At 33.8% G+C, this 15,192-nt stretch overlaps 2 protein-coding genes across 2 annotated transcripts; one reads left to right on the forward strand and one right to left on the reverse strand.

Annotated features, from left to right (window-relative positions):
* The first annotated feature begins 4,308 nt into the window (after positions 1 to 4,308).
* Positions 4,309 to 5,031, forward strand: LOC26530165. Its single transcript, XM_015177529.1, has 4 exons — positions 4,309 to 4,332; positions 4,397 to 4,552; positions 4,642 to 4,809; positions 4,876 to 5,031. The coding sequence occupies exons 1-4, from the start codon at positions 4,309 to 4,311 to the stop codon at positions 5,029 to 5,031; spliced, it is 504 nt and encodes a 167-aa protein (XP_015033015.1).
* A 3,775-nt stretch (positions 5,032 to 8,806) lies between these two features.
* LOC6647725 (L-dopachrome tautomerase yellow-f) lies at positions 8,807 to 10,276 on the reverse strand. The gene is made up of 3 exons (XM_002070699.3): positions 9,791 to 10,276; positions 9,069 to 9,727; positions 8,807 to 9,006 (listed from the first exon to the last, which is right to left on the reverse strand). The coding sequence occupies exons 1-3, from the start codon at positions 10,203 to 10,205 to the stop codon at positions 8,866 to 8,868; spliced, it is 1,215 nt and encodes a 404-aa protein (XP_002070735.1). The 5' UTR covers positions 10,206 to 10,276; the 3' UTR covers positions 8,807 to 8,865.
* Positions 10,277 to 15,192: the final 4,916 nt, after the last annotated feature.

Here is a 15,192-nt window from a genome sequence, read left to right on the forward strand (position 1 = left end):
CCGCGATTAAACAAAAAGTCTTGATGAAGGTGACTTTTAAATGACAATTAATAATGCATTAAATTAATGCATAATAATGCATTTTCTTTAATATGTTAGTCATCGATCAACGAAACATACTTTGCAACTTATATTCGCTTTTTATATTATTAATAATTAATATATTATTAATAGTACAATTGAGTGTCAATTAAAATGAATTTATTGAATGTATACAGTTTTAAAGATCATTCTTAAGCTTGACATTCAATCGACTTCTGGCTAGGCACATTTATTATATGCTAAGTACCTTATAGTTTAGGACCAAGGCCAATCCATTGCAAAGGGGAGCTTCTGGTGTACTCCCATCTCTTAACGATCTCAGCAAATTTGCAAAGATTTTCCAACGGACGTGGCTCAATGGTGGCAAGTTCCTTGGCATTTTTTTTTTTTGGTTTCTTACGTGCACTGTCATAGTTTGCCAGGTACTTTCTTTTTTTTGGCGTGGCTTTTTATGCAGCTGCATAAATGTTACTTTTACTTCTACTTACGTAAATTACAAAATAAAGTTATTACGAAAAGTAATTTAAGTTAAAAATTTTTCGTATGCCAGCGCGAAAATGTGCAGCGAACTGGCAATGCCATGGTGTGGATGTGGGCGTATTGTCGGATGGTGGGGCTTATGTCTGCCTGCGGTAAAATCAGGTAACAAGTTGCATAATAGTTTTTCTTGCGGACTTTTGGCCCGGTCTTAATTGTACAACTTAAAGTTTCTGCAAAAACTCGTTTAAGCCAAATTAAGTTAAAGAGAAATAAAACAAGGGAGCAAATCAATTTGCATTAAGCATTCAAAGCCAAAATGCATGCAACACTAAGCAGCACATGTGAGCCAAATGTATGCAACGAAAAGCAGTAGCAGAAGTCATATAGAATTCAAACTGAATGGTTTTTTCAACTGAATGGACAGAACTTTTAGTTTGCCTTGGGGTGGGTATGGCCAGCAGTTAACCATTCGCCAACTTGGCCACGCTTAATCAATGGCCCAATAAACAAACGAACATCAACAACAACAACAACAACTACAGCAAAACCAACAATAACGAGAACATACGAGTATCGACTCTATGGCACATGCAATTGCAATTTGCAATCATGGAGTCACTCAATGGATCGGTCAAACAAAACGGTTAGCGATTGCCATCCGTATAATGTCATTGTCGCATAGCACAGCGGCTGTTGTTGTAGTTGTTGCAAAATCAAGTTGAAACTTCCTCGACAACTTGAGGTGCAAGTGTCGTGTTTTCTTGTTCCTATACCCTGCATTTCAGGTTCGTTTTTTTGCCCCCACTCCCTTAATGGCGTTTTTTTTTCTTTCTTTTACTGTTGTCAACGGGCCAACAGCAGCAATTTCCGTTTCCTGGCTGACCCAACGTTGATGTAACAAAAAAGGCAACGAAAACGAGCCAACGAGTCAACTAGTATAAAAGTTTAGATTACGAATTCACATACGTCCTGTGCAGCAGTTGATTTACTTATGTTGTTGGTTATCCTACTACTTCTTTTTTGATGCTTTTTGCCTTCCTTACTGCAGGGGCTAACCAGGCGCATGTTTTGTGGTCAACTCTGTGTGTACTGCAATTGCGGCCGCATTCCATCCTTGTTGTTGATGTTGCTGTTATTATTGTTGTTGTTGATGTTGTTGTTGTTGTTGTTATTGCTGCTGTTGTACTTTTTGCCATTGCCACTCATGCGTGCCACGTGCTATGCTTTGATGTGGTGCTTTCTCTCTCGCTTCATGCGCTTCACCTAAATAAACTTAAAAGTAATAAAAAAAAGAAGAAAAAAAAAACCAAGAAATACAAACTCGCACTTGTACATTTGGGCAAATTGGACTCAGCCAAAAGCCACACACACACACACACACTCACAAACTCTTACATACATACATATATAACTTTGTAAATATTTTATGCATAAACACATACAGTAGAAGAAGCGTAAGCTTGAACCACCTGCAAATGTTTTTCCACACAACATCAAATAATATTTACTTTACTCGTACACACACATACACACACACACAGACACACAAACACAGAGACTCTCACACGTTTGCATACTTACCATACACGGTTCATTAGACCCAGAAGTAAGTTGTAACTCAAAAGTTACACCTCAACTTCATCTTGCGGTAGCTCACTGAATTTCTTAATAATTACTTAACTTTAGCTAAGGCTAATTTAAGCCAAGCATCTTAGTTGGTTCTTGAAACTGTTTTAAACTGAAGGATTACCATTTGCAATTAGCCAATATCTCTAATCTTATTGAAAAATAAAATCAGAAAGAAATCAACATTTAAACTGGAGTATTTTGATTTCTTTTTGACTATATCTTGTTCTATATCTTTTTTACGTCTACAATGAAAATGTTTTGATATTTTAATCAATGTATAAAATATATTTTGGGTTCCAAGTTCATTCTTTATTCCCCATGTTGGTTTTATGCTAATTTTTCGTTTGCCTCACTTTCACTCATTGGCAGCTTAATCATGCATGTTTACACGCAAGTACAAAACTCAAACAGCAAAAGACAACAAAGTAAACGAATTGTATACAGGCATAAGAATCTCAGCCTTATTGTTATTTGCATACCCTTAAGGCGTGGCATCTACAACGTATGCTTAGGTTCATACATGACCTCGCATCAGGCTGTTAATCAACGTACGCAAGCCGAAAGTTAAACATTTAACTAAATTAAGATTGTTTGCAACAATTTTTGCATAAATAATTAGAGATGCAAAAGGTTTTTTTCCCCTTTTTTTCTGTTTTCCTTTTCGAGGGCAGTCAAATGAGTTTTTCCAATTGAAATCTATTTTGATTTAATTATTATAATGTCGAAGAGAATTTCGGTAAATAAGGAACATTTCCACAGACTTTAGAGATCGAATTTATGCCCTTTTTTAGCCATTAATTCTCAAAAATGTATCAAAGGTTTAGAAATACTAATCACATTAATTCAGTGAAGTAAAATAAATATTCTGAATTAAATTTAATAGGAAAGCACTTCGCAAGATTCATTAACAAGAAGCAATACACTTTATGAAATTATTTCTTAGGCCGCCCTCGCTGGCGAACTGAGCCAATCAACGGCCGCCAACAGCCTACCATCAAGTATATGAGTTAAGTCCACGTTGGAAACTTTTTATTTACCATTCAAGAACTATAATTTTCGTTTTCCTTAGTTCATAGTTCAATTCTTTAGATAAACCTTTAAGTAAATTATTTGTTAAATTTGTGTAGATTTCAGCAATTTGATATGTCTCTTTGTTTTGTTAAATTTTCTATTAATTAATAATAGCAAAAAGGAACCACATTTTCGTGGTTTTTGGTTTTTTTAGTTACGGCGTACGTCTTGTCTTTTAAATAATGAAATAAATCTACAAAAGTTTTAATAACATAGAAAAGTTTTCACGACTTTTCTGTCGTTTATCCTTGCCACAGATGAAGTCATGGGCACGAAAAATATGCCCCATAACAATGTGAAAATAGTGGAAAAACTCCAACTTCTTGTTTTTCTTTTACTAGCAACATTTCGGAGTGTCCCATGCCGAGGTTCGTTTGTTTCAGCCAAGATTTTGTTTATATTCATAGAAAAATAAACTTTTAAAATTCAAAAAAACTTTTGTCTACTTGAATAAGGTTAATTACAAAGCTTTTCCATCCCATTTCTTTCTCAATATAGCATCAATATGAAAAAGTCTATTATATTTTTGATGAGAATTTTAATAATAAAAGCAATTAAAATAAAATATGGAATAAATCGTTTTATATTGTGTAAAGTGCGTCTAAATTGGCTTATACATTTGTGTGATATCTGATGTAATTCGAGAGTTTTAAAGTCTAGCCATTATTTTATAAACACAATCTTATATAACTCGTTACACTCTGTTGAGAGCTATTACTGCCATATACGAATATTTAACATAAACTATATAGACTTTATGTTAATTTATTTCAAAATGAATAAGTGCTTACACAACATAATGCTAAAATATTTTTAACACTCTTATAGATTCGTCAACAAAAATCATCAAAATTCTGGTAATAAAAAACTGATTATGTAATTACATGTGTCCAACTACGTAACCTTGACCGCAAATTATATTGGCTATTACTTTTCAGGTAATTTGTTTAGATTCTCGTCATGCACTATTGGAAAAATCGATGACTTTATTTAATGGATGTGCTCAATAAAATTACATTACACTCTTATTCAGTCATTTCAAAATTCGTTTCGATGAATGTTACATTTGGTCTGCTTTGGCTACTGATGTCAGCAATTAAAGTTACTGAGGTAAGGGCATTCTTTGTAGATTTTTGATTCTAAAAAGAAATTTAAATAGAATCTATTTCAATAGATTGCAGGCCATGTAGAATTTACAAACGTCAAATGCAGTCCATTGGATAAAAATTTTGCTGATTTTGAATATTGTTATATAAAAGCCATAAACCGGAGCTATAAATATGTTTCCTTAAAGGTGAACCTATTTAAAATGCCAGTAACTAAAGTAAAGGTACACCAAAAGTATCAGAATTTAAGAGTTTGGGACTCACTTGCTTCAAGACGCCTTAACTTATTTAAGTTTCATTTTTATACTTTCAGGTTAATTTGTCTTTAATGAAACGATTTAATGGATATAGACCATTTCTGTATAATGTCACTGTAGATGCTTGTAATTATCTAAAAAATCCGAGTAAAAATCCGATAGCTCAATTTCTAGGAGGCCTTTATCTACCTTTTACAAATATGAATCACCAATGCCCATTCAATGTAAGAGAAAAAAATAGTAAATAGTTTTGTATTGATTTGAAACCGAAAGAGTTTTGTCTTTCACAGCATAGCCTAATACTGGACAAACTTCCTATTGACCATTTGAACCACCAGTTTTCCAGTGTTTTGCCATTTCCCCTTGGTGATTATGCTTTCTGCACCACCTGGATCGCTTATGATATCATTCGTGCTGATGTCAAAATATTTTTTACACTCTCATAAATTTAGCGAATAGAAAGAATGAGCGTCATTACATTATACATAATCGTGTTTTCTCAATGTTATGCAATAGAGATATGAAGGTTTTTTACATAAACGAACTTAATTTCAAATAAATTGACGAAAAGTATTCATTAAAACAATATAATTCTTAATCACGTTCTAAAAAGTTGGCTTGTCTATTTTCAATTAAGTTCTTTGATTGCAATTATAGTTTGTAAATCATTTAGAAAACGTTGGATAAAAGTTTGGCATATGTTAAGTCTGTTCTAAGTCCATGATTATAATTTTAATTGTACAAAATTTATTTTTAATGCAGGCTTCTCCAGCACTACATACCAATCATAGTTTATATATCATGGCAAGTTCTATTAATAATGAAGCCATTTAGTATGTTTGGTGGGGCATTTAATTTGATTCGCTTTGATAACTTTGTCCGAGCTTATAATGTATAAATAGTGTTACCCATTAGTCCATCATCGACAAACCTAAGCTTTTTATCAGTGGCTGATTAAAATGCATTTAAAACTAGCATTGCTTTTATTTTTCGTCCTGGCGATTGCTGTGAATAAAGTAAATACTGTAACATTTACATATAAATATTATTCAGAAATGTAATCTTATTTCTTTAAAGGTCAATTCCCGGTTTGAGTTTACAAACATCAAATGCATTGTCCATGATAAGAGCTTTCTGTTCTTTAAACATTGCTTCCTTAAGTCTGTAAATCGAACTTATAAATATGCATCATTGAGAGCGCAATTTTTAAAATTACCAGTGGACGGCATAAAGGTAAGTATTATTGACGTTTATATTAAACTTAGTACTTAGGATAAATAACATTTCTTTTTCAGGGAAATATTGGGTTGTGGAAAAAACTTAATGGATATAAACCTTTTCTTTACAATGTAACATTTGATGCTTGCAAAACGTTGGCCAATCCGGGGAAAAATCCGCTTATTAAGTTTTTAAGAGGTTTATATGTACCATACTCCAATATGAATCACACGTGTCCATATGTTGTAAGTTTCTTACAATTATGATACACTAAATTTGGTAATATGAGAATTTATTTTCCACAGGATGACGTAATAGTGGAAAAACTTCCGATAAGTTTTTTAGATAATCAATTCACAAATATCCTGCCCGTTCCGGAAGGAGATTATGGATTCTTTACGAGATGGTTTGTTTATGGAAATCATTATGCAGATGTTAAAGTATATGGTACAATACAACACTAAGTACTAAATATCTTTAGGCGCTTTTGAGGTGTTGAACATTTTTATCCAATGAATTTTAGAACGCTAGAACGCGATATTCGGTTGAACGCGTAATTACTGTAATATATTAATAAATGTGTACAATTTTTCAGGTCTAGAAGAGATTTTGGCAAATATTATTGTGTCATGATCAACAAGTCAATTTATAATCGATGATTTCTATTTACGTCAAGAGAAAAAGTTGACAGACGGTCGAGCCAATTAGAACTCATTTGACTTATCAGTAAAATACATTTCAATGGAGGTAGATTCAGTATATTTATATTATCACTGAATTTGTATTTAAAATATCGAAAAAATTAAATTTTTAATATAATTTATAAACTTTTCTTCTAACATGTAATATTCTGTTAAATACTTAATATGGTAAAGCCATTTAGTATGTTTGTTGAGGCATTAAATTTAGTTTCGCTTCGGTAACTTCGACCTAACTTATAATGTTTTACATCTAGAAATCGAAGTACAAAGACTAAAGTCTCATGGATTTTCTCGTTTTTCGTTAAGTTTTTGTATAATCATGTATTCAAAGTTTTCATTTCTTATATATTTTCTTTTCGCGAATGTTGTTTATAGAGTAAATACTATAAAGTATTTATAAAAATATAAAAGAAATAAATTTTATATTATTTTAAAGGTCGACACTCGATTTGAGTTCACAAATATAAAATGCATCAGCCATGACGAAACTTTTGTGATATTTAAACATTGCTTCCTTAAATCTGTGAATAGAACTTATAAATATGCATCTATAAGAGTGCATTTATTAAAAACACCGGTCGATGGTATACAGGTATTATTATATTTTTTTCTCGGAAACAGCTTATAGAATGAATTCGATTTTGATTTCAGGGAAATATTGCCGTGTGGAAACGCCTAAATGGTTATAAGCCTTTTCTTTACAACGTTACATTTGATGTTTGTAAAATATTGTCCAATCCGGGAAAAAATGCTGTTATTAATTTTTTGAGAGGTTTATATCTACCATACTCAAATTTGAATCACACGTGTCCATTTGTCGTAAGTGGGTCACGAAAATATTATTTTAAATTTCGCAATTTCAGATAATTTGCTCCATAGGATGACGTAATAATAGAGAAAGTTCCTATGGATTTCTTAAATAATCAGTTTACAAATGTATTGCCCGTTCCGGAAGGTGACTATGGATTGTTTACTCAATGGTTTGTCCATGGAATTCCTCGAGGTGATGTTAAAGTATATGGCACTATAAGCTAATAACTGACGCATTACATTATGCGCTTAAGAGCTTTTGAATTGTTGTTGAAAATTAATTATCCAATGAATTTTTTGTTCAGAGTTCAAATCAATAATCGTATCCAATAAGATAATTATATTATGTTAAAAACTTTGTGAAAATTTATAGCATCTCTGAAATATAAAAAGCTTCTTCAAAAAGATAGATATATCAAAAAGAACTTATCCGACTGTTAAGCATTATTTTAATTCGATTGATAAAGTTTTTCGAAGAGTTAAAATCAATCATTATTTATATACTAATACAAAATATTGTATTGAATACTTCTAATGATAGAGGCATTTAGTATGCCTGTTGGGGCATCAAATATTGTTTCGCTTTGGTAACTCTGACCTGACATATGATGATTCAGCTGTGTTTTCCTATTTGTATTAGTCTAACATCGACAAAACTAAGTAGAAAGACTACATTTTTATAATTTTTCCTGATTTCTGATAGTTTTTTCTTCATCTGTGGTGGACTATAATGCATTTAAAGCTGGCATTGCCTTTATTGGTTTTTATCGCGAATATATTACATAGAGTAAATACTGTTATATGTTTAAAGATTATTCAGAGGTGAATCTATATTCTTTTAAAGGTCGACTCTCGGCTTGAGTTCACAAATATCCAGTGCACCAGCCATGACGAAAGGTTTTTGGTATTTAGCCATTGTTTCCTTAAATCTGTAAATAGAACTTATAAATATGCATCTTTGAGAGCGCATTTTTTTAAATTACCAGTCGATGGTGTACAGGTATTATTGAATTTGATTAAAATATGTATATGTTTATAGAATAAATTTGATTGTTTTTTCAGGGAAATATTGCATTGTGGAAACGGCTAAATGGATTTAAGCCGTTTCTTTACAATGTAACATTTGATGCTTGCAAAACGTTGGCCAATCCGGGGAAAAATCCGCTTATTAAATTTTTGAGAGGTTTATATGTACCATACTCTAATTCGAATCACACGTGTCCATATGCTGTAAGGGTATAACGATTATAATACACTAAACTTGACAATATCAGAATTTATCTTCCACAGGATGACGTAATAGTAGAGAAAGTGCCGATTAGTTTTTTAGATAATCAATTGACGAATGTTCTGCCCTTTCCAGAAGGGGATTATGGATTTTTTTCGCGTTGGTTCATCCATGGAATTCGTCGAGCTGATGTTAATGTATATGTTACAATAGGCTAAACTTAAAGTATTGTATGATATGCAGATTTTAATTAAAACAACTTGATTAAAATTTCTTATTGTTTGATTTCAAATCAGTCGTAAGACCCCATAAATAATTACAATTCATTCGCAAACCGTATTTCGTTTTGCTTCATAGACATTTTGCCTCCAAATGCGGAAATTGTAGGCATTTGGATCTAAGGTAGAGTAAATGAAAATTGGCATAGAATTGGTGACAACCCAAATGGTACCTTCCTCGTCAATCTGTATGAAAATATTTATTGTTATTAGCTAATGTCGAACTGTGCATTTTGTGTGCAACCAACCGTCATATCACTTGGATAGATCATTTCCTGAGCATTCGACGCGACGATGTCATGATTGGCCACCGCAAATGGCTTATTGGTGTTCCAACAGCCCACACCATTAGACTGTACCTCATTGTAGAAAACAACTTGGGTCCGTGGATCATATTTATGTATGGTGGACTGCTTTCGTTCACCGCGGGAGCCCAACAACTGAAAATCGTTACCATGATCTGAGCGAGCTGCATTTGGCTCGTGCTGCAACACTCGATTGGAGACTACAAACTCATTGTAGCTGTCCATGGGATGAAAATAGACACTTCGGCTGCCATCCGGATGCCGAGGTCCCAAGGTCGTGGAGAAGATGCCATCGGGCCAACGGAAGGACTGACCGGCAATGTTCAATTCTTTGGTCAATGGATCAGGGTTGAAGAAAGGGTGTTCAAACGACCAGATGCGATCTTCGGCCAAGCTGTAAACATATAACTTGCGATTAATCAGATCCGGTATGTATGCAAATGCACAATTGCAGTCTCGTTCATTTTCAATGTCGATGGTAATGCTGGCCATGCCGCGTCCGATTTGCGCAATGGTCTCTGGGACTTCAAAGCGTTTGATAACCCGGTCAGTATGGAGGTCAACGATCCAGATGCTGGGTCTTTTTATTTGCTGACGATTATCTTGTAAAGCAAAATAAACGAAATTATTTTGCGGTTAATAGAAAAACTTAATTTCTGCCTTACTTGGATATTCCAACATTCCTGTGTCAATGAACCACAATCGTTGACATTGATCCAACGAGGTCCGATAGACTGATACAAGATTGTGGGCACTGTGATTATACTGGTTCAACTCGAAATCTGGGTAAGCCCTCAACTTTGGACTGCTGTTCCACCTGCCATCCCGACGCAGGTCAATATAGTTTAAGGTCGATGGTATGCCAGTCTGCCTTCTGGGCATGGTTACAAAAAGTCGTCCACGAAAATGTGTAACACCCATTGGCACATTGTTGTAGGCAATATAGGATGTGTCAGTGACATTGTCTATAGGCCGCGAGTCTCTAGCGCTATATCGGTATCTTCCATACCCATGCGAAGTTTGCGCTTGTTCACCGCGATTATGGTAGTCGATCTGCTTCCATTTAAAGACTTCTATCATTCCCTTTCCCAGCACTAAATCAACTAACAGCCAACAAATCACGCTGCAGCCTATAAATTGATATTTCCACATTGCAAACCGAATCAGCAAACTGATGAGCAGAGACTGACACAGATATTTTGACTGAGCTTTAATATAAACAACTGATAACATAAATTTTGTGCTGAGAATTATCATGAGGAAATTCCACTTTATATTCAAAACTCAATATAAAAATTTAGAATGCTCTTATCACCACGTTCACTCCCAATCGTGTTGATAATAAATGATTATCCATTTATTCTAGACACTTTTTGGTATATAATGCATAACTTATTCTAAATTGGGTAATAAATAATTTTTATATGTTAATAATAAAATATTTACTTGTTTTTAAATACTCTAGTTCTTTGGTCATATTTAATTTATGCATTACCCAATATTTTAATTACTTGTGTCTTATGAGAGAATAAGAAAAACTGATGTACGTCGTGTCGACTATGTTATACCATGTATAAATGAAAGCAAGTGTTTTCAATTTTATTCTACACTAGTCTACATACCAAATTTGGTGGCTCTACGGTATTTTATCATTTCCAAGATCTAGGTATTCATATGAACGGAGAAACTGCGCTTTATAGTGTCGAAATAATGTTTCTACTGCCTGTTAAATACATTTGGTTCACTGTAATATACCATTTCACCTTCTGAGTGCATGGTATAATAAATGTATCCATTTGACAGACTATATAATGAATATAATAATCATAATTACAATTTTTGATTTGATTTGGAACACTCGTTTTGCAACGTTGGACTATCTAATTACATATTTAGGAACTGCTATTGAACGGAAAGAGTTTAGTTCATATATTTGTCTGATAAGAGCATAACCACTCAAATAATTTCCAATGAAATTCATAACTAATTTCCTTTGGATGCTCTTGCTAACTCTAAGAGTTACAGAAGTAAGTTTTTTATCATTAACTGAATTTAAAAGAAAATAAATTTTCGTTAAAGATTGCAGCCCGTATTGAGTTCACTAACGTTAAATGCACACCATTGGATAAAAGCTTCGCGGACTTTGAATATTGTCACATAAAAGCAGTAAATCGAAGCTACAAATATGTTTCCGTAAAAGTGAATTTGTATAAAGTACCAGTAACTAAAATAAAGGTATCAGTAAATTCAATATTCCCTTTTTTTTACAGCAATAAATAATTCTTATAACTTTTTTTAGGTTAATTTGGCCTTGTATAAACGGTATAATGGTTATAAGCCCTTCCTTTATAATATCACAGTCGACGCATGTAAATTTTTTGAAAACCCACAAAAAAATTCCATAGCTAATTTCCTATTTGGGGCCTTTTTACCATATACTAATGCAAATCACTTGTGCCCATACAATGTAAGTATTGATTAAAAAATCCTCTTAAATATCAATGCGGACCTTTTTTTGTTTAACCATAGGAGAGCGTTATTCTGGATAAGCTGCCAATTGATTATATGAACAATTACCTCACCAAAGTTTTGCCTTTTCCCCTTGGCGATTATGCTGGCTTCTCCAATTGGTATGCCTATGATATTAATCGGGCCAGCGTTAAACTATATGGCACTCTTTCGTAGATTTCAAAACAAAAATAGAAATAATTCGTTATTTTAAATAAATCTGAGCAATACATAAATAAGATATGTTTTACTAGTATTAGTAAAGTTGTTCACTGATGGCCTTATACATATGTAGGTATGGAATATAAACTATCGTATGCTATATGCTTTTGAAATTAATGATTATCTATTTAATGGCTTTTTTAATTGCAAGTATTCAAGCAAAACAAACTATCAGTAATTTTGTTGATGCGATTAATGCTTAAGATAAATCTTTTGTATTAAAGTAAATTATTTCGCAGAAAAGACTTTGAGAGACTTCCAAAAATAAAAAGGCCGCATTGTGTTGCAGTTGCAGCTGCTGTTGCTGTTGCTTTTGCCTGGCGGACGCTCAATGCTCGTAAAATGTCCTGACAATGTAGTACACCATCCATCAACTGTCAATTGTATGCCAACTGCCAACAAATCAAGCTGTCAACTAGCTTCAGCTAGCCGGCAGAGCGTTCAACCAGAGTAAAGTATTTCTGGAGCTCCATATTTGAAATTATGTCACTGAGGCTGGAAACTGGAAACTTGATGTTGTTGTGAATTTGAAAGTTTGAGAGCAATAGTGAAGCTGAGCCACATTCTATATGCTGTATATGCTATATGCTGGCATCTATCTATCTATCCTATATATCTAGTTTGTGTCTCGTTGCAGCTGTCAGCGCTCCATTTTGCAGTTCATCATCATTGTCATTGACATTTTCGAGTGGCTACAATGGCAAATAGTGTCGTCTAAAGCAAGAAAGGGCAAAGTACGACAACTTGGCATTGCTTTCGATTTATTTGTGACGGTTGGATTTATTGTGAATAGCAAACATGGCAAATTGCCATTTCCTTTAGTTACACAAAAATATGAGTTGAATTCTTTTTACCCCAGCAATCACTAATAAATTGGTTGTCCATTTAATTCAAATAGCTCCGCTATGTGTTTTTAATTAATTATATCAATATAAAAAGTCAGAAGTATCTACTTAAAAATGTATATTCAGGGTAAATGGTTTATTACTAATGAAATTTTAGCTAAGTCTGTCGATGAACAAAACTTTCCCAAATTTGGCAATAGAAATGAAATTATAAATAATGTACCAAACTTTAAGTTCTTTATCTAATTTAATTGAACCAGCAGCCACTTATATAGGAAATAAGATAAGAGATCAAAAGAATGTTACCTGAAACACATAATAAATAGCTGTTCACTATAAATATATGCACATAGGCCATATGCCTTTCACATCCGGTCTTAATTCCAAACCAAAGTCCTTTAACATTGCCTTGAATAGGGCGCCTCAAATGGCATCTAACGCCAAAAGGAGGCAGTCTCATCATTGTCAGCCAATAATAGACAGCTAGGGAGAGTTAGTGAGGGGGTTGCTATGTCACCTACGGATCTGGATTTGAGCTTGAATTTGAATTTTCGGCAAACGGAAATTGATGCCATTACGCTTTTGTCTACCGTTTTTAGTGCACGGAAGTCGCTTGAGGCTTTTTATTTTTTTTTTTTTTATTTAAAGAAAATGCCATTGGGGCAAAAAAGTGAAAGCAAACGAAGCGGAGATAACAGGAGCTGGTCATTTGTGTGGAGCCAGACGCATACATCAAACTGGGCGACAAGCAGATAGACAGAGAGACAGACAGGCAATGGCACCCACAGCACATCAGTCAATTTATCTCCAATTGTGTGTGTGTGTGCGTGTGTGTGTTTGTGTGTAAAAAATTACGCAATTTATACAAGTATATGGCCCTGGCGTGTTGGTTTGTGTGAGAGAGTAGACCCAATTGAACTTTAACTGCCAAGCCAGGAGAAATCTACATATTGATAAATGACCCCCGTCTCGGTTGAGGCATGAAAATCGATGAATCGAACGCCACTTGACATTTTAAAATGCGCTCTCTGAAAATTTATGCGAATTTACTTTTGTCGCAATCGCAAGCCAACTGGAAATTAAAGTCCAAGTTGTATTGAATTCGCTTCAGTACGGTTAAGATTTCATTTAATCACTTTGACCATGGTAATTGTTAAGTCCGCTACGCTAACTTATGCTTCAACTGTTTTCCCGAGGATTTAACAAAGTTGAAAGTAAATTTTATTATCCATATGCGACAGTTGTGTTAAGGGGGAAGACTTGATCAAAAAATGGCATGCAAATTCGTTGAGTGTGAACAGCGGCAGGGAAGTGTAAAATAATTACTCGTCGCGTTTTTCTCCCCTCTTTTTTTCCACATTACTTCTGTGTGCGTGCACTTTTTGATGCACTGTTTTACGTAATTAATTAAATAAGCGCCTTGGACCGCAATTGTATTAAATTACTGCCTGGCATTCCCACCACTGAGATTGACTTTTCGGTTTGACTTTTCACTGACTGCCAGCAGAACCAATAATTATTCAAAGTGAACGAGAACTCAGTTGTTCCTTCGTCGACCAATCAAATTGAAAGTTGGCGAAAATGTCAATTACCTTCTCATCGAAATAACATTAACACTGGCAGCAAGTGAAGGAAAATTTTCCTGACAGCGGATTGAACAACTTTACCGAGGTCGTTATGTGTACTAGGTAGATGCTTCATTGGCAGCCGAGATGTATATTTATCTCTTGTTGTGGTTCTCACTCAAGGTCATAATTTGTAATATTGTTGAGTATCTTGCCTAGAGATGTAAACAACAATGTTCATCAGTTCCGAGGACTTGACAAGTAGCATGAACTTTTTTATTACATACGTTTTTTAGGGCCTTCATGAATAGAATATTTTCTTTTTTACATTCTCATTCAGAATGCTTTTTTTTAGAGGAATTACAGGGCAAATTTATGAGATAAACAAATTTAGCCTGGCATTAAAGATTTAAAAGAAGGGTATTTTAGTATTTTAGTAACTCAGTCAAATCGACAAATGATAACTGATAACTTACGTCAAATTTAAGTTTACAAATACATACATAAATACATAATATAGATAAATACATAAATACATAAATATAGATAAATGGAATAAACATAGATCCTCTCGCATGCTTTTAACCCCAAAAAGTAGGCAACATTCAAGTTCAGTGTTCAGTATTTTTCCTAGCTTTCTCAGTCAATTGTTAACTTTTACTATCGAGTCAATTTACTGAACTGCTTAGGGTCTTACACAGTCAGCAAGGGAAATTAACCAACTTTTTCTTGTCTTTATTCTCTGGATTTCACTGAAACATGTATGGTTATTAATTGCTCTGTAGTTGAAATTAGCAAACAGACACTAGGCTCTTGTACTTTTACATAATTGAAATTGCTTGGTCAAGTGCTGCAAGTGAAAGTTTGCTCATAATATTCAGAATGGTGGGCGTGTCATTTGCAGAACAGGCCAAGGTTATGCAATTA

Source organism: Drosophila willistoni, chromosome 3R (assembly GCF_018902025.1).
Source record: "Drosophila willistoni isolate 14030-0811.24 chromosome 3R, UCI_dwil_1.1, whole genome shotgun sequence".
NCBI lineage: Eukaryota > Metazoa > Arthropoda > Insecta > Diptera > Drosophilidae > Drosophila > Drosophila willistoni.

Coding starts and splice junctions, on each gene's coding strand:
- LOC26530165 (XM_015177529.1), top strand. CDS start 4,309: ATGTCAGCAATTAAAGTTACTGAG. Junction 4,553..4,641: donor TGCCAGTAACTAAAGTAAAG/GTACACCAAAAG, acceptor TTATACTTTCAG/GTTAATTTGTCTTTAATGAA. Junction 4,810..4,875: donor ATCACCAATGCCCATTCAAT/GTAAGAGAAAAA, acceptor TGTCTTTCACAG/CATAGCCTAATACTGGACAA.
- LOC6647725 (XM_002070699.3), bottom strand. CDS start 10,205: ATGATAGAAGTCTTTAAATGGAAGCAGATCGACTACCATAATCGCGGT. Junction 9,728..9,790: donor AGGAATGTTGGAATATCCAA/GTAAGGCAGAAA, acceptor TTGCTTTACAAG/ATAATCGTCAGCAAATAAAA. Junction 9,007..9,068: donor TCTATCCAAGTGATATGACG/GTTGGTTGCACA, acceptor ATTTTCATACAG/ATTGACGAGGAAGGTACCAT.